Raw genomic sequence first — 23,885 nt, forward strand, 5'->3', positions numbered from 1 at the left:
ATGTCCTCTGCCTCCTCCAACTCTCCTTTTGAAAATGGAGTCATGCTGTACATGGCTTATTTAAGCAAGGAGGGGCTGCAAACATTCAAGCAGCTTTTAGTGGATGAGAACCCCAGGCCTGGATCAGTCCAGATCACCTGGGACCAGGTGAAGACAGCCAGATGGGGAGAGATGGTTCATCTCTTGGTGGAGTTCTTCCCTGGACGACTAGCTTGGGATGTGACTCATGACATATTTGCCAAGATGAACCAGACAGAATTGTGTCTTCGGGTACAGATGGAGCTAAATTGTGAGTAGTAATCTGGTATACAAAACGGGGCTGGGGGGATACCTGGGTGGCTCAGTCAGTTAAGCAGCTGCCTTCGGCTCAGGTCATGATCCCAGGGTCCTGGAATCGAGTCCCACATTGGGCTCCTTGCTCAGCAGGGAGCCTGCTTCTCTTTCTGCCTGCCACTTCCCTTGCTTGTATTCTCTCTCACTCTCTCTCTAGCAAATAAATAAATAAAATCTTTAAAAAATTTTTTATTATGTTTAGTTAGACACTGTATAGTACATCATTAGTTTTTTATATAGTTCAATGATTTATTAGTTACATATAACACCCAGTGCTCATCACAACACATGCCCTCCTTAATACCCATCACTCTCTTACCCCCTCCCCCCATTCCCCTCCCCTCTGAAACCCTCAGTTTGTTTCCCAGAGTCTCTCACGGTTTGTCTCCCTCTCTGATTTCTTCCCATCCCTTTCCCTCCCTTCCCTATGATCCTCTGCACTATTCTTTATGTTGCACACCTGAGTGAAACCATATGATAATTGTCTTTCTCGGCTTGACTTACTTCACTCAGTGTAATCCCCTCCAGTCCCGTCCATGTTGATGCAAATGATGGGTATTCTTCCTTTCTGGTGGCTGAATAATATTCCATTTTATATATGCACCACATCTTCTTTATCCATTTGTCTGTTGAAGGGCATCTCTGTTCCTTCTACATTTGGCTATTATGGCCATGGCTGCCATGGCCACAATAAACAAAATCTTTTTTAAAAATGGGAAAGGGTTTGAGTATTAAAGAACTAAATACTTTACTGAGTACCCATACTGGCCACCTGAACAAGAAGGCAAATAGTGGAGTATGATGATGACTGACCCCCAAACCCAAAGACCATCACATTAGCATAGTTTTAAAAAACTTAACCAGATACTGCTTATCTGGTATGTGTATATACTCTATCTTCATTATTGATGGATTCCATGTTTGTGAATTTGCCTATTCACTGAAACTTATTTTAACTCAAAAATCAGTCATTATGGCACTTTTATAGTCATTTATAGACATGTAGGTTGGAGAAAAATTGGACACTGATGGTCCCAGCTGCAGCTGAATAAAGCAGTGCTCTGCCTTCTGACCTGTGCCCTCATCCTGTAAATAAGTGTCCTTTCCACAGTCTATTTGGTGTCACTTATTTATGTTTCTGTGTATCTCATTGGTGTTTAACCTGTCCCCCAAGTGTGGTGGTGAAGGGATGTTCATGAATCAATAATACATATTGAATAAGATTTCTTTGAACAAAAACACACATAGACCATGGTTATTCATTGAAGAGCCGAAATGTTGTAAGCAGAGGCTACAGGAATCTAACCCTGTATTCACGGGGGTGCACTATTGGTTATTTGAATATTCACAGTAATTTTATAGAACTTAAATAGCCCAAGTAAGAGGAGTTAGTGACTATGTATGTGTGTACACACATGATTATTTTCATATACATCTAAATATGTACATACACAGACACACGCACACATATATGAGCACACTCATAGATTTTAAAGTGTGCATGTATGTCATACACACATATGCATGTATGTTTGTGTATATCACTCCCTCTGTGTTTGGATGAGCTATCGGTTTATGTTATTGAATACTTCTTCAGTACATCCTAAAACAGCACCATTTTCTTACTTCCTAGCATCATGGTGGAGTCTAGGCCATTTTCTTCACCCTGGACTAAGGTGGTGAGAGAATGGGACTCTGGGATCCTAACCTGAAAGGGCCTGTTGCTTCCATGTGGCTTTCCCTATCTTGTCAGTCATTCCAGTGTGACAGTCTCCTTTCTTGTCTGTTCCAGACATTCTACCCAACCTGGAGCTCAAGGACTTGAACCCAAGAGAAATGCCAGTGAATTTGGAGGAAGGAGAATCTGGTATGTGCTGGCATTTGACAAAGCCTGGAGGAAAATGGGCTTTGGGTTGGGGTAAGAAGTTCAGTTCCTGGGGAGAGACTGATAGTAAATTAGTATGTCAGTGTCTGTTCAATGAATCAGAATTTTAAGAAAAAAAGAGTAGTTACAGACACACCTAACTCAGAAGTCCAGCCACTAGCCCAGCGGGAGGCATCGAACGATGTCAAGGAGACATCACTTCTGTCTTTCTCCTGGCTCCCTCTTTTTCCGTGGGACTCAGCCTTGAGTGGTCCCTCCTACCACTGTGGCCATCTTGGCCACAGCTACCTCACCCATACATTGTGCCTGCTTACCACCATTGGCAGAAAGAGGAATATTTTCTCATTTCTCCAAGCACTCATCCCTGAACTGATTCAGCTGAATGAACTGAGGTCATGAGCTCAACAATGAATGAAATGATGAAGCGCCCTGGTTGGTTAAGACTGGCCCACATACTTCAGAGAGAGCTTGGTGGTAGAGCCACCCACAACCCAACAGAACAGACCAAGAGTGTCAAGGGGTGGTTTTCCAAAGAACCACTGGAGTGCTATTGCCAGATGGGAACAGTTGGTAGGCAAAAAAAAAAAAAACCAAAACCCAATAATAAATAAATAAATAAATAAATAAATAAATAAAAATAAATTTTAAAAATACAGCAAATACCTTAAACCCTCCTCTTCTCCACTCCACCATCCTGAAGCATCAAAAGTTGGATTCTAGAAAGAATTATGTTCATGTGAATCAAGTTTGCACTTCCCAGTCAGGTTGTATGAACAGATGAGGTCAAAAGGAACTGAGGGCCCCAGGGCAACACTCTAATCTGTTAGGAAAGCACACGGAAAGTTGGGTATGGGATCCCCAGTCTAGCCATTCAACAAACACTAGAGGGCTGATAGTTCTGACACCACAGTCTGAGCCAGAGTTGTGAAGTCTACTTATTTTGGAGATGGCAGGCTTGAGGCTTAGAGCTTCTGTGATTTGCTTACCCTCATAAACCCAATAAGTAAGTAGACCTTGAACTTGCAGTAAGCTTCCTCCTATCTGTCAGCTGGAGGTGGAGGGAAGGAAGTCAGAGTCAGACATCATGTATAATTTGTAAAGTTTCCTGTTGAGAGGAGGGGAGAGAGAATCACAGGTTGAGATAAAGGCTGTGACAGATCCTATTAACTCCCTACCCCACATCTCATGTGTTGACAGAATCCAATTTATTTAGGGATAAAGTGGACCCATCCCTAAGGGAAATACTTTTTCTCCAGGTTTCCTTAAAGTTGGGGTTATCCATCTGATGGCTCTAGGCCATGCGATACAAGTAGAAGCCTCCTGAGTGTTTCCGTTTGTACCGATGGAAGTATACATGAGCTGCGAACATGTCCCTTCTCCCCACGATTTCTGCTTTGAGTGCAAATATAACTTATGACATAATGATGACATAATTACAATAGCAATCCCCTCATCATGAGGCAAGAGGTGCAGAGGACGTACTTACAGAAATGTGGTGTTACTTGGCCCTGAAGCTACAGAACCATCCCTCCCATTTCAACAGCTTTACACACAGATCTCCCTATTTCTTTTTTTTTTTTTAACTTTTTTTTTTTTAATTTATTTGACAGACAGAGATCACAGGTAGACAGAGAGGCAGGCAGAGAGAGAGGAAGGAAAGCAGGCTCCCTGCTGAGCAGAGAGCCCGACGCGGGGCTCGATCCCAGAACCCTGGGATCATGACCTAAGCCGAAAGCAGAGGCTTTAACCCACTGAGCCACGCAGGCGCCCCACAGATCCCCCTATTTCTTAAGGAAAAAGCAGTCCTTCTCCGTTTAAGCCACTACGAGTTGACTTTTCTGATTACTCATGGCTTCTTTATTGGTGCAGGGCTGTCAGGAAAAGAGCATGGTGTGTGCAGGTGTGTTATGGGGCTTGATGTAGACGTCAAGGTTAGCTTTCTTCTTGTTCAATTGGTTCTCGTACACAACTCTGACCCTGTACTCTGTCTCTCTCCCACCCTGCTAATCTAGATAAAATACAGGAGTACAAAGTGCACGTGACGAATGAGTATTCCATGATGCGGACAATGACCACCTGGTCTGGGAGCCATGCAGACTTCTTCTACCAAGACATAGAGAGACACGAGAGGTTCTTACCATGCCTTTTTCTTCCCAAAAGACCTCAAGCCAAACAGCCCAAGACTGTGGTCCTACAGGGAGTCGCCGGGGTTGGAAAAACAAGTTTGGCCAAAAAGGTGATGCTGGAGTGGGCAGAAAACAAGTTCTACCACCACAAGTTCCGGTGTGCTTTCTACTTCCATTGCCGAGAAATGGCTCAGGTGGACGAGCAGAGCTTCGCAGAGCTGATTGCCCATAAGTGGCCTGGGTCACGGTCTCTCATGTCCAAGATTATGTCCAAACCAGACCAACTTCTGCTCCTCTTTGATGGCTTTGAGGAAGTGTCACTGACCCTCACGGATAGACCAGCTGACCTGAGTGATGACTGGATCCAGAAATTGCCCGGGCCTGTCCTCCTGGCTAGTCTGCTGAGCAAAAGAATGCTTCCTGAAGCCACCTTACTGATCACCTTCAGGTTCACATCTTGGAGGAAGCTCAAGCCCTTCCTGAAACACCCCTCTTTCATAACACTCACGGGGTTTAGTATGGCAGAGAGAGCCAAGTACTTCAGGACATATTTTGGAAACAAGAGGGATGCTGATGAAGCCTTGAGGTTTGTCACGGGAAACACAGTTCTCTTCTCCATGTGTCAGGTCCCTGCAGTTTGCTGGATGGTGTGTTCCTGTCTGAGACAGCAGATGCAGAGAGGAGCAGACCTTGCACAGGCATATCCAAATGCCACAGCTGTTTTTGTCCAGTATCTGTCTGGCTTCTTTGCCACCAAGGCTGGAAGCCCTTCCAGAAACACTCATCAGACACGACTGGCAGGTCTGTGTTATTTGGCCGCAGAGGGCATGTGGAACATGAGATGGGTGTTTGACACGAAAGACCTTGAGCAGGCCAAGCTGGATGAGACCGCTGTTGCTACTTTTCTCCGTGTGAATATTTTTCAAAGGGTGGCAGGTGATGGAGACTGCTATGCATTTGCCATTCTAAGCTTCCAGGAGTTTTTTGCTGCCTTCTTGTACGTTCTGTGCTTCCCCCAACGACTCAGAAATTTCCGGGTGTTGGACCGTGTTCAGATCATACGCCTGATAGCATATCCCGGAAGAAAGAAAAACTACCTTGCTCAGATGGGGCTCTTCTTGTTTGGCCTTTTAAATGAAAAGTGCGCTTCAGCTGCAGAGAAGTCATTTAGATGCAAGCTGTCCCTGGGCAACAAGAAGAAGTTGCTGAAAGTGGCAGCCCTGTTGCATGAATGTGGCCCACCCACACTGCACCACGGTGTCCCGCAGCTGTTCTACTGTCTGCATGAGATCCAGGAGGAGACATTTGTGCGTCAGACCCTAAGCGATTGTCAGAATGCTACTTTGATCATCAGCAAGAAGAAAGACATGCAAGTGTCTGCCTTTTGTCTTAAGTACTGTCAACGTCTGCGGGCTCTAGAACTGACTATGACCCTGACCATCCCCCACGTGGGCACACTCAGCCTGGATCCCCTCCATTCTGCTGAGTGAGTGCTCTCATCTCTCCTTTGGCAACTTGTGTTTCCCAGGGATCTTGCCTACCATTCCCCAGGCATTCAGGGCGACCAGCTGTCCTGAGGTCGTTCCTCACACACGGTGCTGCTAGGATGCAGATTTCTGTGCTAAAACTGGGAGAATCCTGGAAGCAAGATGATTTGTTCACTTTCCTTATCTCTATCCTGCCTACCCTCCCCTCCCTTATATGTGGGGACCTTATTACACCTGTCATCCCCACTTCTGCATATCACCACCTAGGCAGTCCCTAGGGAAGTGCTGTCCAATGGGACTTTCTGTCACGGTGGAAATCCACGAGCTATGTGACACCAGGAACACTTGGACTACGGCTCTTGGGACTGAGGCAGTGCATTTCAAATCTTATTTAACTTCAATTAATTTAAATTTGAGTAGTCGCATGTAGCTAGTGGCTGCTGTATCAGGCAGTGCAGCTCCAAGGGAGATTTCCTTTCAGTGCAAAAACATCACTTCCATCTTTAGATGGTGAAAAAAGAACTGAAAACCACTTGTCCTCATCAGGGGACTGTCACATCTCCCTTCTTATTTTCCTACCAAACACCTTGAAAACACCATTTCTAGTCACTGTTTCTTCCCTACTCCCCGCTGTGATTTGGAGTGGGTGTCCTGGCTTCCTGGGCAAGAGTTTGAGTTCTCCATTTCCTCCCAGAACCAACTGTGCGTCTTTGGACAAGTTCACCTAGCTTTTCTGGGTCACTGTTTCTTCATGAGCAAATGATTTTTTAAAAATGGTGCAAGGTGAAAAAATAATGAATACTGTTTTTCTGAAAATAAATTAATTAATTTAAAAAATGGTACAAGGTTTTTTGAAGGTTAAGTGCATACATGATATGCATGATACACCAAGCCTGTCCCAGCCTTTAGCTCCTACCAATAAAAACAAGATACAATTACTAATGTGATTTTTATTCCCACCATTCAACTGAAACTCTCACAGAAGATCTATATTTAAACAAGTATAGTGAATTTATTTTTTCTTAAAAAGTGACAGTTTGTACTGACCACTCATTTTTTCGTACAGTTCTCATACTGGTTCATATTTTTTTTAGCCATTGCTCTATACCAGACACAGTGCCAGGTATTTTTACTTTATGTGAATTATTCCTTTTAACGTTGCCAATGGGCACCATGAAGTAATGGAGGTCAGGTAGATTTGTAACTTGTCCAAGGTCACACAGCCGGTTGAAGCTAAGACTTAAACTGAAATTGGACCTCTGATGGCTATGATGAAAAGCCAGAAAACTAGACTTAGGCTGGGGATTGGAGTCACAGGAGGGAGCACAATCCTTTTTGCTGCAAAATTAGAGTGCTTCTCTCATTCCCTAGTTGCTCTATGTAAAGAAGCCGTAGTCTCTTCCAGACACGTGGTTTTTTCCATGAAAGCCAGCGTAACGTAAGTGTGTTGATGGGTTGTTGTCAGATTCTTTTTAAATATCCTCTAATAGTCTGATACATGGCTAGATAAATCAAATGGACCTCTTCTGAAGTTAGGGGACATCTAGGTTCTGCTCTCTTCATTGTCACGTCAAACGGTGCCCCATCTTCATCAGGCACATGTGAGTTCCCGGTAAGCAGAGGTAAGCAAATTAAGCCTGGTCGTTTTTATAAATAAATCTTAATTGGATGTCAGCCATGCTTGCCTAGGACATCTGTTCCAACTGCCACCACATGGCTATGCCAGAGTTGGGAGGCTTCCACAAATCGCTTGGGCTATGAAAGCCTAATATATTTGCTGGTTGACCACTTACAGAAGAAGTTTTCCGACCCCTGTGCTAGGGTATATATTTTTTTAAAGATTTTATTTATTTATTTGACAGAGGTCACAAGTAGGCAGAGAGGCAGGCAGAGAGAGAGAAAGGGAAGCAGGCTCTCCACCAAGCAGAGAACCCAATGTGGGGCTCAATCCCAGGACCCTGGGATCATGACCCGAGTCGAAGGCAGAGGCTTTAACCCACTGAGCCACTCAGGTGCCCCATAGGGTATATTTTTAGAAAAGGAATTGCCCAATCACAGAGTGTACACATCACATCACATTAACTTTCTATCACAGATCGCCCCCAGTGGCTCTCCAGGGAGCCTTAGGGTCTCTTGCGTGGGATGATCACATGGGAAAGACTACTCTGTGTCTTCTCACCACGTCCATGAGCAGCTCCACAGCTCCCTGTTGCACATGGTTGGTCTTCCCAACAAAGACCTCCAAAGTCTAACCATAATGTCTTGAGATATGTCTGAATAATTTTAAAACCTAACATTGGCGGAACTCTTAAAAGGTGAGAAATTGGGGCACCTGGGTGGCTCAGTGGGTTAAGCCTCTGCCTTCGGCTCAGGTCATGATCCCAGGGTCCTGGGATTGAGCCTCACATTGGGTTCTCTGCTCGGCGGGGAGCCTGCTTCCTCCTCTGTCTCTGCCTGCTTCTCTGCCTACTTGTGATCTCTCTGTCAAATAAATCTTTTTTAAAAAAAGGTGAGAAATTTCCTTCATGTTGGTCATCTGTTGATAACTTTTGGGACAGTTCTTGAAGAGGGTTCGTATACTTACCCCAGCTTTTTGGAGCTGTGATTGACATATAGCCTTGTGTACATTTATGCATACAACATAGTGATTTTCTATATGTACACATCGCAAAAGGATTACCACAATAAGGTTACTTAATATATCCATCTCCTCACCTAGTTACAATGTGTGTGTGTGTGTCTGATGAGAACTTTTATTCTCAAATGACTTTCAAAGACACAATATGGTATCGTCCCTGATAGTCCCAGCTGATAGTCACCCCCTAGAATCTATTCATCTTATAACCTATCTTATAACTGATATACCTTTGACCACTTGTATCCACTTCCTCACCCTCATACATGGAGTTTGTATTTTTTTAATATCAATTTTATTGATTTTACTTAAAAATTATCTTTCCATAATTATAGAAATTGCTAAAGTATGTGCAAAATACTTTGTATTGCTTTTATGTGTTTGCATTTAAAATGGGTGGGAAAGGCACATGGTTTTATTTTATGGGATTTCGTTCTGAACGAAGATGACATGCTAGTGTAAGAAGTTTTTTGAAATTTTCTTTTTTCATCTAATACATCTTAGAACTATTTTAATGTGTGTGTATACCTTCTTCAGTGAGGTGTCCTACAGTCTTCTGGGTGCACTGGAGATTATTAAAGCAGTTCCCCCCTCATTTGCAACTATCTAATACAAACAGCATGAAAGAAAAATCCTCACAGAGTCTCTTGGCCAGCCTCTCTGAAAAGACTGCACAGGGGAAAATGAAGGGGGAAATTAGCAGGTTCTTCCAGAGTCCAGCTACATCTCATATTGGTCTAGCCGTGGATTTTCCTTTCCTGCGCTCACCATGCCAAAAGAAATTAATTTTTCCCTTATTCTGTTCCTACATAGACTTTTTTCTTTTTTAATAATTTTATAAGCAAAGAGTAAGACTATAAGATAAAGCTATAATTCAATCTCTGCCCCCATAGAAATCCTAAGTGATTAAAACAACAACTCTCTTTCTTCCTAAGTCATGGGGAAATCTAGATACCTTATTTAAGACCACAAGTCTTCCTGGAATAAAATGAGAACTCTTGCAGTGGTATTCCAGGGCATTTTTTTTTTAATGAGAGAGACTTACTGGAATTGGAAAGACTCTGTGATCACAACCAGGGCTGGGAACATCAGCCCTGGGTTTACAAGTAGATTTTCTCAAGTTTCACCTCTCACAATAATTTGTGTTCTCTTTCTTCCCTTGCACATAGACCAGAAAGCAGTGACCAGTGTTTTCTCTGGTGGCAAGAATTCTGCTCCGTGTTTAGGACACATGAGAATTTGGAAGTCCTGACTTTGACCAACACTTCTTTGGAGGCTGAGTCAGTGAAGGTGCTTTCTGCGGCTCTGAGACATCCTGGGTGTAAACTGCAAAAACTCATGTGCGTACAAACAGACATTGGCTGGAAGGAATTCCACCGAAAGAGTCTGTTCCCCATCTGGTTTTTCTACCCCCTCTCTGCTCACCTAGACTTGCAGAAAGCATCCGTGTGTACTGTTTTCCCCTTCCAGTCTTACAGAGGCAGAACAGATGCACAACATTGAGGAAGCGTTCAGCTGTGCAGCATAATGTCTTGACGTGCATGTATTGCAAATTGATCACCTTCGTAAGTTAATATTCATCACCTCCTAGAGCGGCCAAAGATCCTTTTGGTGAGAAGGATCTTCTCTCTTGGCAACTCTCAAATACACCGCCCAGCCATGCTGACGGCAGTCCTCAGGCCGTACAGCACATTCCCAGTGTTTTTGCATCTGGTACCTACGAGCTTGTACCCTTTGACCGTCCTCACCCAATTCCTCAACCTCCTGCCTCTGACACCACCACCACCAACAATAACCCTGATCTCTTTTTCTGAGTTTTGGGTTTGTTTGCTTTTTGAGGTTCCACCCATTAATGAGATCATTTTTCCGAAAAGGACATACAAATGGAGTCGTTTTCCCCATTTCACAGATGAGCAAACTGGGGCACAAGGTGATACTGTCGATACATACTTAAAATATGGATTTTTAAATTTTTTAAATTTAAATTCAATTAACCAACATATAATACATCACTAATTTCTGATGTAACATTCAATGATTTGTTATTTACATATAATGCCCAGTGCTCATCACATCACGTGCCCTCCTTCATGCCCGTCACCCAATTACCCCAGCCCCGACCCACCTCCCCCAACCTGGAAACAACCCAGTGTGTTTCCCGGAGTCAAGAATCTCATGCACATCTTGGCTTGAGTCCATTCTCCTAGCCACTACACCATGCTCTCTCTCGCTCTCTGCTTTTTAAGATCCAGAAACCCAGTAACTCATCAGAATTCCTTGAAATAGCCCACCAGACATCACGTGGTCCCTAGCCAGTATTTGACCAATTTTGTCTCCTGTTATTATGATGACTATTAATAGCACCCACATACTGAGTGGGGACTGTACACCAAGCACCGTGCAAAGCCAATTACAGGTATCGTGTACATTAGCTCTCACCTGCATCTTAAGGAGAAGGCATCAAGCACTCTCCAGTGGCCCCAATGCTGAAGCCTGGAAGGTACGTGACCCACATAAGGATCACCCAACCAGGGAGGCCGCACTAAGCTGAGGACCCAGTGCAGACCTCACAGGAAAGCCCTCATGTACTCCTAGATGAATTGAATCTAGAACTGATGAGCAAATGGGCAGGTGTTGGTCAAAAGGTACAGAGCTCCAGGTAGAAGTCAAATAAATTCTGGGAATCTGATCATCAGCATTGTGGCAGCAGTCAGCAATATTGTACGGTATCCTGCAAAGGATTCTCATCACAAAAAAAAAAAAGAAGAAGAAGAAGAAGAAGAAATGATAATTTTGTGACAGGATGACGGTGTTACCCAATGCCCAGGCAGTCACCATTTTGCAGTATATTAATGGATCCAATCAACATGTCCTGCAGCTTAAGCTTACACATTGTTATGTGTCAACCACACCTCAGTAAGGAGATGAGATCTGATTGTAACCAGGCACTGCTTCCCTCTCCAGCTTCAGACGTGTGCATCCCTCCATGCTGAACGAGGACTTAATCCAAGTTTTGACTGAAAACCAGTATCTGAGCTACTTGGAAATACAAGGCACGGAAGTGAGACGTGAGGCCATGGAGTTTCTCTGCACAGCCTTGAAATGTCCGCCGCAGTGCTATGTGCAGTGTCTGAGGTAAGACGAGCCTGGGGTCTGGCAAGACCCTGGTGCCCAGACTGTTCTTTCAGAGGTGGGGTTACATGCGCAGTCTTCCTATCATCCTTCTTTTGATCTCGTTGTTAGTTTTATTTGGCTTTTTTTCCTGAGGTGTACAATGTGATGACTTGATACACACACACATTGTTCTTAGTTCAGAGGCTGTACAAAACCAGGTGGCCAGGAGACCTGGCCAACAGCCAAAGTCAGCCAACTCCCAGCGCGTGTTCCTGAGGTTATTGTGTTTGTGCAGTAGGGTGCTCCCACTGTGCGTTCAACAACTCCATGTCGGTGAATCAGCCACTGTGGGAGCATCACACTAGACATCGGCAAACCCTGCACATCAGGGCTTTTTTCTCCAGAGTCATTAAACACTTACCAGCATCCTCACCAGACTTTCTGTGTGTTCCATCATCCCAATAAAGCTTGGGCAACCTATTGTTTCCACCAGCCAACTCTGGTCCTTCACACCTGTCAGAGCTGAGTGGAGATGGAGACTTAGGTGGCTAGACCCGGAGGTGGCTCAGCACGGTAGTCGGGTAAAGGTCGATGTCAGGTGGAAATCTCGCTTAACAAGATGGCAGCTGTGATCTCACGGGACTGAAATCTCAGTTCTTTGTCTTGAAGATTGTTTGACAGAGAAATGTAAAATTTGTCCTGTTTCATAGATAGAGCCCAGTTGTAAGCCCGTGCCTGTTGGTTATGGCCCCAAGTGTCTATTATTTGATACTTTGTGACTAAGATGCTGAATTTGATGCACGCTTACCAGCTGGAGGAGATGAGCATCCTTCCTAGAGTTGCTCTTGCATGAAGAACAAAGATGTGGGGTAGTAGACGGGATATATGCAGCTACGTGGGTACCATTTTCCCCAGGAGTTCAGGCTTGGAATTTTTATGTGGACTCCATAGGCTGGAAGACTGCTCAGTTACCCCTAAAAGTTGGATTGATCTTGCCAAGGATCTTGGAAGTAACAAACGCTAATGCTAAGAAGTACCTGCCTGAGCAACATCTTCCTGGAAACATCACCAGTGGTCAGGGAAGCAAGGGCAGAAAGGAACTACTGGGACTTCATCAAGATCAAAAGCTTTTGCACAGCAAAGGAAGCAGCTGACAAAACCAAAAGGGAACTGACAGAATGGGAGAAGAGATTCGCAATGGACATATCAGATCAAGGGCTAGTATCCAAAATCTATAAGGAACTTAGCAAACTCAACACCCAAAGAACAAATAATCCAATCAGGAAATGGGCAGACGACATGAACAAACATTTCTGCAAAGAAGACATCCAGATGGCCAACAGATACATGCAAAAGTGCTCCATGTCACTCAGCATCAGGGAAATACAAATCAAAACCAAAATGAGATCCCACCTCACACCAGTCAGAATGGCTAAAATTAACAAGTCAGGAAATGACAGATGCTGGCGAGGATGCAGAGAAAGGAGAATCCTCCTCCACTGTTGGTGGGAATGTAAGCTGGTGCAACTACTCTGGAAAATAGCATGGAGGTTCCTCAAAACGTTGAAAATAGATCTACCCTATGACCCAGCAATTGCACTACTGGGTATTTACCCTAAAGATACAAATGTAGTGATCCCAAGGGGCACATGTACCCCAATGTTCATAACAGCAATGTCCACCATAGCCAAACTATGAAAAGAACTTAGATGACCATCAACAGATGAATGGATAAAGAAGATGTGGTACAAACACACACACACACACACACACACACACACACACACAGGAATACTATGCAGCCATCAAAAAGCATGAACTCTTCCCATTAGCAACGACATGGTTGGAACTAGAGTGTATTATGCTGTGAAATAAGTCAATCAGAGAAAGAATTTTCATATGATCTCCCTGATATGAGGAATTTGAGAGGCAGGGCAGGGGGGCTCGTGGTGGGTAGGGAAGGAAAAAGTGAAACAAGATGGGATCGGGAGGGAGACAAACCATAAGAAACTCTTAATCTCACAAAACAAACTGAGGGTTGCTGGGGGGAGGGGGGAGGGAGAGGGTGGTGGCGTTATGGACATTGCGGAGGGTATGTGCTATGGTGAGTGCTGTGAAGTGTGTAAACCTGGTGATTCACAGATCTGTACCCCTGGGGCAAATAATACCATATATGTTAATAAAAATAATTTTTTAAAAAAGAAGTATCTGCCTGGAGACATTTGGGACGTATTGCCTGCCAGTGGACCGACTAGAGAGGCTGTCGTAACTCTTGTTGTCATGACTGTTGTTCATGAGTTTGGTGAGTTGAGTGCTTCTGGGACAAGAGCGTTAGTTGGACTACAGAGCTACAGAGAGCCTGGTTTATCTGTCCTCCCGCTTATGACCTAGAACCTCTCCAGCAGTTTTCCTTCCTCGCCATTTGTATTGATCCTGGCCCCGCTCTTCACGATAGCCTCTTTCAGCTGGGCCGAGCAGGCCCCTCATGTGTATATTCTTTTTTTTTAAGATTTTATTTATTTGTTTGTGAGAAAGAGAGAGGGAGAACACAGAGAGAGAGGGAGAAGCAGACTCTCTGTTAAGCAGAGAGCCCGACGTGGGGCTTGATCCCAGGAGCCTGGGATCCTGATCTGAGCTGAAGGCAGATGCCCAACTGACTGAGCCACCCAGGCCTTTCTCACACATGTAAACACAGCACCACAGTTCCACGTTGCTTTGAATTTCACACAAGTGGCCTCGGCTAGGACATGTTCTTTTTCTGATCCACGGACATTTTTGTGCTCAGCTGCTTCAGAACCCTGTTCCCTGTCACAGAGGAATGGTAACAATTGTGTAAATATGCAACAGTGTAGATTTCTGTCCTACCTGCCACTGAGGTTTGGCTGTTTGCACACACGCACGCATACACACAGTCCATGCGTACACACTGTGATGCACACTCCAGCAGTGGGGTCTCCGTGTCCCGGAGACCATCCCTCCTCCATTTCACCAGCTTATGTCTGGCGTCTTTGCACCAGCTTATGGTCGCACCAGCAGCTGGATGCCCTGTCCTGTACCTCTGAGTCCCCATTCAGCCGTCATTCCCCTCTGTATTCCCCCTACTGGCCTTGCCAGTCGGCTGAGCAGGAGATAACATCTCATTGTTTTAACCTCTATTTCCTTCATTACTATGAAAATGTTTCCATGACCTCTACAGTGAATGCCTGCCCCTGTCTTTAAAGCAACTTTTTTTAAAAGCGTATACATGTTTGTTTGTTTGTTTGTTTAGTGAGCATTGATTTTTAAAGCTTGCAAAAGTCTGTCTCTCACAGACTCCAGTGTCTGTGAGTCTGAATATTGCCCACCCACAGTACCCATTACATAGTCTTTAACTGTCAGTGGTCTCCTTCCCGTTCTTCCTATCCCTATAACCATTCTCCTGACCCACGTCTCCTCCACTCCCCTAGTCTCACAGGAAGGCTGCTATCCTCTTCTTCAGGACTTGTTAGCCCTAAGAGGGGGGTAACAGAGGTGTGATGAGGCTTTTCACACTGAAAAGGGGAGCCCAGATGGCAGTGTTCATCTCTCAGTGCGGGGCAAAGAAAATCTGGGCGGGCACATGAATTAAAGTGGATTCTGTCTGTGTGTTTCTGTCCCCCAGACTGGAGAACTGTGAGCTCGCACCGCTTACCTGTAAAACTCTTACCTCCTCCCTCAAGAGTAATGAGATGCTGACCCATCTGAGCTTGGCAGAAAATACCCTGAAGGACGAAGGAGCAAAAGAGCTTTGCAACGCCCTACAGTGTTCTACGTGTCCTCTACAGAGGCTTGTGTGAGTCCCAGATAGCCTCTTCTTGAGGGTCCCTGGAGTAGAATTGGGTGATTGACGGAACTGGCTGTGTGTGTGTACATAATCTCGATCATGAATTCTTTTTTTTTTTTTTAAGATTTTTTTTAAGTTTATTTGACAGAAAGCAAGATCACAAGTAGGCAGAGAGGCAGGCAGAGAGAGAGGGAGAAGCAGGCTCCCTGCCAAGCAAAGAGACTGATGTGGGACTCGAGCCCAGGACCCTGAGATCATGACCTGAGCTGAAGGCAGAGGCTTAACCCACTGAGCCACCCAGGCACCCCTCAATCGTGAATTCTTTAAATGATTTCCCTTACGTGTCAGGATATGTGATATTGTGACTTATAACACAAGAAATGTGTATTTGGTCTTTGTTCCTGTTTCTCGCACAAAGCTCCCTAAACCCTTGGAGAGAGTGGTGAGAGCTATGTGATGAGAGCTATGAAAGTATCTTTTATTATGTTAATGACGTGACTATGGGAAAGCACCCAAGGATGGGGTGTTGTTGTCCTAAGAACCAGCCTTGTGATTAGAGGGTTAGAACTTTAAGTCCTTCCCCATGACCTCTGGGGAGGGGAGAGGGGCTGGAGATGGAACCAGCCACCCATAGCGGATGATTTAGTTAATCACGCCTGTGTAATGTAGCCACCATGGAAGCCCCAAAGGACGGGGTCTGAGAGCTTCTGGGTGCGATGCTGGGCGAATGGCCCACCTGGAGAGGACCCGGAAGCTCTGTGTCCTCTCCCCATGCCTCCTCCCGCGTGTCTCTCCCATCTGCTCTTCCTGAGTTCCATCCTTTTGCAGTAAAATGGTAATGTGACGAGTAAATGGCTTTCCTGAGTTCCATGAGCTGCTTCCACAAATTAACCAAATCCAAGAAGGGGTTGTGGGAACCTGACTGGTGACTGGCATCCTGGGATGGGGCTGGAACCTGCAGTGGAAGGAACCGCAGTCTGGGCTTCGGGCCGGTGTCCGGGGGAGGGAGGTGGGAGAACCTTCCAGTAGGACTAAGCCTTTAGCCTGCGCAATCTGGCGATTTGCGCATAGTGTCAGAATTGAGTTAATTTCTCTGATCCTATGAGTGTCTGGGAACTGTTTCTTAGTGTGGGGAGACCCCCCCCCATACTCGTTGAAATGGGACTCAAAACATTGATGTCGGGTGCTTTTGTCCATTATTAACAGAAAATAAACTCAGACGGTCTTAAACCATAAAGAAATGTGCTAGCTCGTAAAACCAGAAACGGAGAAAGTGGCACGAAATATCCCCTGAGCCCATGACACTTTCAGCTTCCCAGAGAAGAGCAGGGAGCGGTGCAGGGCTTCTGGAAACCATCCAGCAGCTCTTCACAAGTTTAAACGTAGACCCAACACGGGAGTCAGCGACTCCTCCGCAAGGTGCCTGCACAGCAGAAACGGGAACGTACATTCCCACTGAAATGTGCCCAGATGTTCACAGCGGCATGTTTACGAGAGTCAGAAGGTGGAAACAACCGAAGCTTTGATCAGCTGAGGCTTGAATAGAGTGTGTGCTGCGTCCGTGTGATGGAACTGATTCAACGGTAGAGAGGAACAGTGCATTGAAATATGCTACATATGGATGCATCTCAAATATATTACGGTCAGGGCGCCCGGGGCGCTCAGATAATGGTCTCAGGATCCTGGGATTGAGCCCCGCATCAGGCTCTCTGCTCAGCAGGGAGCCTGCTTCCTCCTCTACCTACTGCTCCCCCTGCTTGTGTGCTCTCTCTCTTTCTCTAACAAGTAAATAAAAATCTTTAGGAAAAAATTATGGTAAATAAAATAAGCAATTTTTTTTTTTAGATCTCGTTGAGATTTGGATTTCAGTTCATTTGGATGACTATCCAGAACCAGATAGAGACTGCTGGGGTTGGGGGGTAGGCTGGGGGAAGAAATTAGGAATTGAAAGGGTACAGGGTTTTCCTTCTTGGGGTGATGAAAATGTCCTAAAATTGTGACAAATGTGCACCTCTGTAAATATACTAAAAGATGTTGATTTGTACAATCTAAATGGGTGAATGATACTGGTGATATTAGTAGTATCTTGATAATGCTGTTATACAAAAAAAAAAAAAAAAAAGAAAGGAGTAAAATCTAAAGGTGTTTTGGTTGGTTTTCTTGACACGTGTTTCTTTGCAGCCTGAGAAACTGTGCCCTGACCTCTGACTGCTGTCCAGACCTGGTCTCCGCTCTGGATAAAAACAAAAATTTGAGAAGCTTAGACCTTGGTTTTAATAGCCTGAAGGATGATGGCGTTATCCTGCTCTTTGAGGCCCTCATGAAACCCCAGTCTGGCCTCCAGATTCTGGAGTGAGTTACCCGGTCTCCACTTTTGCGACAATGGTCTGTAAAATTCTCTGAGCAGAATACGGGAAAGGGTTTTTGCATTTCTGGATTTTTTCCTCCATTTAGTTGGAGGACTGGGCAGCCTCAGTGCAGGGTTGGGAAAGGGATTCCCCAGACTGGGAACTTCTTCCCCTGGGGAGTTGTTAGAGATGCAAATCATTGCGCTATTATTTTCTCTGTCTGGCTTATTTCATTCAGCGCAATGCCCTCCAGGTGCATCTAATGGGATTTCCTTCTTTCTTAGGGCTGGATAGTATCTCATTGTGTATAAATACCACATTTTCTTTATCCATTCACCTGTTGATGGGCAAGGAGGCCGTCTCTGTGTGGTAGCTCCCGTGGGTCATGCTGTAGGGAATGAGGACTATGGTGTCTCTTGGAGACCCTGGTTCCAGGTCCTTAGATGGGGACACGGAGGTGGGGTTGTTGGGTCATGTGGAGCTCTGGGGGTGAGCCTGCTGAGCCCTTGACCTTCATGCCCAGGCAGCTCCCATGCATGGTGCACTTAGAGGACCCTTGTTCTAGGAAATGGTCTTCCATTCAGCAGAAATGTCTTTGTTGGCTATGGACCCATGCCTGACATGGCCGGTCTTCTGAAATCGACCTTTGTACTTAGGGATTCTTATATACATATAATTTTTTGTCTTCTTCTCCTAAATGGTCTCGGTGCTCACATGCACACCAAACAGCAATTTGCCAAGATTTATCCTATTTTTAATTCATATCATGGTTACATTAAGTATTTGGAAAAGATTTGGAAACAGCTCTTCTCTGGTGATCAGTGGATGAAACAGTTTTTGCCTCTTTTCTGCCCACATTTTCTGTTCCCTATTAGTGTAATCTGGCTTTGTAGACTAAATCATCACAATCATTGTTTTCTGTTACCTCTCTAGTTTCTTAGGTTCGTCCTGATAATGGATTTCATTTTTTTGATAATTAGCTAGTCTAAGGATATTCAGTGTTCACTGTAACTCATGATTTTTTTTTTTTAAATTTTATGACGCCTGGGTGGCTCAGTCAGTCATGCACCAGACTCTTGATTTTGGCTTAGGTCACGATCTCAGGGTCGTGAGATAGAGCCCCATGTCGGGCTCCGCTCTCGGTATGATGCCTGCTGGAGATTCTCCTCCCTCTCCTTCTGCCCGTCCTCACACACTCTCTCGCTCTCTCTCTCCTAAGAAAAATATTTTTCAAGATTTTTTTTTTAATTTTAAGTAATCTCTACACTCAACTTAGGGCTCAAACTCCCAACCCTGAGATTAAGAGTCCCATGTGCTACCAGCCAAGACGCCAGACGGCCCAGGTCATGATTCCTTTTCTCCAGAAACTGAATCTTGGGTTTTAGACATTGATTTCTCGCTTAGATTGTGTGAAGTATATTTTCAAGAAGGAAACAAATTTCCAGATGAGCATTTGTGTGGTGTCCTCTAAGCCTTTGATCATGTGAGATGACTTTTTTAATCTGTGTTCACTGATGAGCGCTGACTTGGCTGAGTATAAAATTCATGGACCGTCCCCCACCCCAAACTTCTTGATCTAAAAATCCCCTAGATTTCATTCTGTGGGATTCTGGTCTTGTAGAAAAGCCATCTACACTTTCCCCAAGAAGATCCCAGACTTCTGTTGCTTATTCTCCTCATTTAAAAAAAAAAAAAAAAAAGGCCCTCACACCCCTGCAGGTCTTACTCATGGTTAGAATTACTTTAGAACGACTCTCCCTCCTCCTTCTGTTGAAGTGATTTGCGTGACTGATCAAGATTAAGGAATGTTTCGGCTGGTGTGCACAGGGAAAAGCAGGTGCCTCCCTGGGGGGGCAGGGTCCAGGCCATTCCTCACTAATGAGAAGCTGGTGCGTGCCCTTTTGGCTTGGGCAGCTGTTTCCAGCTTGTCACTTCTCAGCTAGCAGAGGTTCACAGGGCGGGGGAGGCCACTGGAAAAAAAGCCAAGGATGCACACACAAAAGACGCAGGGACCCCCAGGGTCCCTCTGTCCTGTCTGCTTTACACTGCTTGTCATAGCCTTGCTCCGAGGGAGATTGTACTTTGTGTTCAAAAATGGGACCCGGGATGCCTGGGTGGCTCAATGGGTTAAGCGTCTGCCTTCGGCCCAGGTCATGATCCCAGGGTCCCGGGACCGAGTCCCACATAGGGCTCCCTGCTCAGCGGGAAGCTTGCTTCTCCCCCTGCTTGTGTGCTCTCTCTATATATCTAACAAATAAATAAATAAATATAATATTTAAACAGAAACAAAAATGGAACCCCAAGTGCCCCCTTTCTGTACCTTTCGCTCAGCTACACACCACTTTGTCTTTTTTGCCCGCTCTGGATTTCTGATAAGCGGTGCTCCTGTGGCCTGGCTCCTTTCTGGGCCGGCCTCTCCTGCTGAGCCGTGAGCACAGGGGGACCTGTCCACAGAGGAACCAAAACCCCTTGCACACTAGAAGAGTTAAATCAACTATGCTCTTCGAATAGATTTATTTGGTGACCTGCCTCCTCGCCCCACCCCCAATCACATATGCATTCCGGGAAGCCGGGGATGTTTTCTTTACTGTGGCATTAACAACACCCAGGGCAGAGCCTGATACACAGGGACTGCTAAATAAATATTTTTTAAATGGACAAAATTAATGCACGGTGACAATTTTGGAAAGAGGTAATGTGGCTCAACATCTTGGAGTTGGGGCTTAGAGGGTTGGGATGGGCTGAGCTCTCAGAGGTGGGGCACAGTGACTCGTCTACTGTCTGCTTCCCCCGCCAGGCTGGAGAAGTGTCTGCTCACCGCTGTGTGCTGCCAGGCTATGGCTTCCATGGTCCTGCACAACCAGAGCCTCAGATACCTGGACGTGAGCAAGAATGACATCGGGCTCAGGGGCAGAGAGCTCCTGCGGGAGGCCTTCCAACAGCGCAAGGGGGAAAAGAAGGTTGTTCTGTAAGTCTCTGCTGGGCTCCCTGCGCAGAAACAGCCACCCAAGCAAAGCTCCTCAGAAAGAGGGAGACTCTGGACCCAAAAGGCTAGTGCAGAAGTTGCTAGTGTCCCTTGTCTCGTTTCCTTGGGGTTTAGAGTCTCCTTTAGTGTCTGATCAGACCCCTAGCTCCTGCTTCTGCCTGATGGGAAAATTGACCTGGATGCTCCCATTTGATTTTAAATTCTTCCTATCTTTCACTTTCCACCCGGGTCCTAACTGATTAATTACCACTCACCAGCCATAGGGCTCTGAACAGGTTCCTTTACCTTTCTGAGTCTGTTCCCGCATCTGTGAAATGGGCTGGCGGTTTCCTCAGTGGAGATGTGAGGATGGAAAGGAAGTGTGTCCATGAAGCCCTGTGCCTGAAACTGGGACTTTCTCAGTCAGCCGTGGATTCTGGGTGGAAGTTGTAATGACACCTGGTGTAGTCCTTGTCTGTTTCCCTGTGACAAAATACCTCAAAGTTTAGTCACTTGACACAACACATGATTTTCCTTACAAAATTTCTGAGGGTCGGAAATATGGAAGCAGTTGACTGGCTGGTTCTAGCTTGTGGTCTTCCCTGAGGCCTCAGGTAAGGGACTGGAGTTTGATGGAGTCTAGTTTCCACGCTGACCCATGTAGGGCTGCTCTTGACAGTGAACAAGGGGGGAGAAAGAGAGAGAGAGAGAGAGAACCCAAGAAAGACCCTGGTCTTTGATTACTTCATGCTGACCACTTCTGCCTTATACTGCTGGTCACACAGACCAATGACAGCCCAGTAAGGGAGAAGACTCCACCAGAATGTGAGTAACGGAGCTGGTGGGGGCTGCTCACCACTCAGTAAGAGGCTGAACTGAGGCCCTTGGACTCCATCCCTGACTCCCCAAGAGCAGCATGGTTGGTCTCAGTCTGCTGTGGGGGACCAGAGGGGTCTCCAGGGTGGTGACTGTCCTTGGGGTTCTGTGTGCTTCTCTAGGACCACAAAAGAAAACTGAATGTGAGGGAACAAAGCCCCATTCTTACCCTTCACAGGGAGATGAAACAGAATTATGCCCCAGATATGACGACAAGGCTGGAGGGCCCAGTCGTGAAGAACACAGTCCTGAGGATCATACAGGACTGGAGCGCGGACAGCTGGGATGAGGCAAGATGGACAGAGTGATGTGGTGGCTCCCTGGATATTTTCTTCCTTTGGAAATGTTGGCCTTATTCTGTCGGCCATTCTGAATCTGGAATGGCCCAGTTGGTTCTAGAAAATGGTGTGAGGCATGACCTCCAAGCATCTCCAAGGGCCTATGTTAGACATGAATTAGTCACTGAATTGGGGGGCCCGCCCACCTCCCCCCTGCCCCTGCTCCCGTTTCTGAATCTGTCATGCTAACATTGTCTCTGGAAAATATCTGACTGGCCTTTAAGGATAATGGAAGAATTTAAATAAAAATGTATACATGAATGTAGTTTGAAAAGTTTTCAAGTGTTACTTATTTAACAGTATATGAGACTGTTCAGAAGGAAGAAATCTCAGGGGCATTGGGCTGGCTCAGTGGGTGGAACATGCAATTCTTGATGTTGGGTTATGGGTTTGAGCCCCATGTTGGGTGTAGAGATTACTGAAAATAAAATCTTAAAAAAAGAAGAAGAAGAAATAGAATTCCTTGTCCGTAAAAAAGTGTCCAGGGGACATTTCCAAGGAAGATAATACAACAGTGGGATGGAAAAGGGAAATCACCTCATTTTTGGTTGTTTGGGTTTTTTTTTTTTAAGATTTTATTTGTTTATTTGAGAGGGAGCGTGAATAGGACAGAAAGAATCTGTCAGTGCAGAGCCTGACATGGGGCTCAATCTCACCACCCCGAGATCACAACCTGAGCCAAAACCAACAGAGCCACCCAGGCACCCCTCACTTGGTGCTTATGGAATGTTCTTAGGGTATTAAGGAGGGCACGTATTGCATGGAGCAATAAACAATATAAAACAAAACAAAATAAAATATAAAATAATATAATATAAAATATAAAATAAAAATTTTTTAAATGAAATAACTTTTTAAAATGGGTTTAGTCCATTAATACACTAGAACAAGTTAAAGGAGACGTTTCTTGGACACCCAGCAGACTGACCAAGAGCCTTGATCTAGAGAGTGGTCTGCTCTCTAGATGGTCTGTCTGTCTCGTGGTGGGCAGGATGTCCACTCCGACCCCATGGGAAGGGACTGTACATCACGGCACAGACTGAACTCTCAGGTCCAAACCCTGCTGTTCATGATTGAAGTATTAGCACAGCATTTGGAACTCAAAGATCTATAAGCAGCCACACAATTTTTCTTTTGGAAAAAGCATCTTTTTCTACACAAAATGAGCAGGTACTACCTGTGTTGGTTTCTCTGTTCTCCAGAAGGGTTTCGTTACAAAAGTGAGAGCAGGTGGGATCCTCAGTTCACCCAAACCTCACACCATCCTTAAGGGGTAGAGAAGAACAAAAGTCCCTCAGAGTCAAAGTCTCCATTTAATTTGTTCTCTAGAGCCCAGAATTTAACAGCTGGAGCTGATGGTGAGCCACCACCACCAGGATCCACAGTGAATGAGCCCCGGCTGCTCCAAAGGCCTTGTCTGGGGTCGGCAGGCTCAGAGATGGGCAACAAAAAGCCAGAGAATCCACCCACTGACACGTTCCCCGTAAGGCCCAGGAGACACCCCTTTGCAAAAGCATTAGGGGAATGCGCCTTGGGAAGAGCCGGGCTGGAAAGTGTGACAAGGTCCCCAGGCTTTGTGGCACAATGTCTTACCTTGGGGGGCTTCAGACCTCCGGACTCAATTGGAACAGGGTGTGGCTCAGGCATTGAGGGTTTTACAAGCCCCCACCAGGTGATTCTAATCTGGGGGAAAGTTAGGGAAACTGAAGTGGGCTCTGTCCTTACCACAGCTGGTAATCATTCTGCAGTAATCAGCCTATCAGATCAACACCTCGAAAAGCTCAAACTTAAACAATGCTGTCATTTATATCTCAATAAAGCTGCGATGGCGAGGACAGGAAAACTCTGGGGGACCACCATTCACGTGGAGACTCACGGCACAAAGGGGCTGGTATTTCCATTACTCAGGATGGACACTGTAGAAGGGGAGAATTCTGGAGAACGTTCTTCTGGCAACTAACAGGTCTGCTTACTGT

The 23,885-nt window shown here is 45.5% G+C and overlaps 1 protein-coding gene across 1 annotated transcript; it reads left to right on the top strand.

Annotated features, from left to right (window-relative positions):
* NLRP8 (NLR family pyrin domain containing 8) lies at window positions 1–23,869 on the top strand. The gene is made up of 12 exons (XM_032326137.1): window positions 1–289; window positions 2,126–2,200; window positions 4,231–5,830; window positions 9,636–9,806; window positions 11,431–11,601; window positions 12,532–12,599; window positions 13,580–13,617; window positions 13,799–13,845; window positions 15,221–15,391; window positions 17,564–17,734; window positions 20,528–20,698; window positions 23,239–23,869. The coding sequence occupies exons 1-12, from the start codon at window positions 1–3 to the stop codon at window positions 23,867–23,869; spliced, it is 3,603 nt and encodes a 1,200-aa protein (XP_032182028.1).
* The last annotated feature ends 16 nt before the right edge of the window (window positions 23,870–23,885 follow it).

Source organism: Mustela erminea, chromosome 19 (assembly GCF_009829155.1).
Source record: "Mustela erminea isolate mMusErm1 chromosome 19, mMusErm1.Pri, whole genome shotgun sequence".
Classification (NCBI taxonomy): domain Eukaryota; kingdom Metazoa; phylum Chordata; class Mammalia; order Carnivora; family Mustelidae; genus Mustela; species Mustela erminea.

Excerpts from the sequence above, each read along its gene's own strand:
- NLRP8 (XM_032326137.1), top strand. The coding sequence starts at position 1 with ATGTCCTCTGCCTCCTCCAACTCTCCTTTTGAAAATGGAGTCATGCTG. Across the intron at positions 290-2,125 it reads GGTACAGATGGAGCTAAATT|ACATTCTACCCAACCTGGAG; the intron begins GTGAGTAGTAAT and ends TGTCTGTTCCAG. Across the intron at positions 13,846-15,220 it reads GACCGACTAGAGAGGCTGTC|ACTGGAGAACTGTGAGCTCG; the intron begins GTAACTCTTGTT and ends TCTGTCCCCCAG.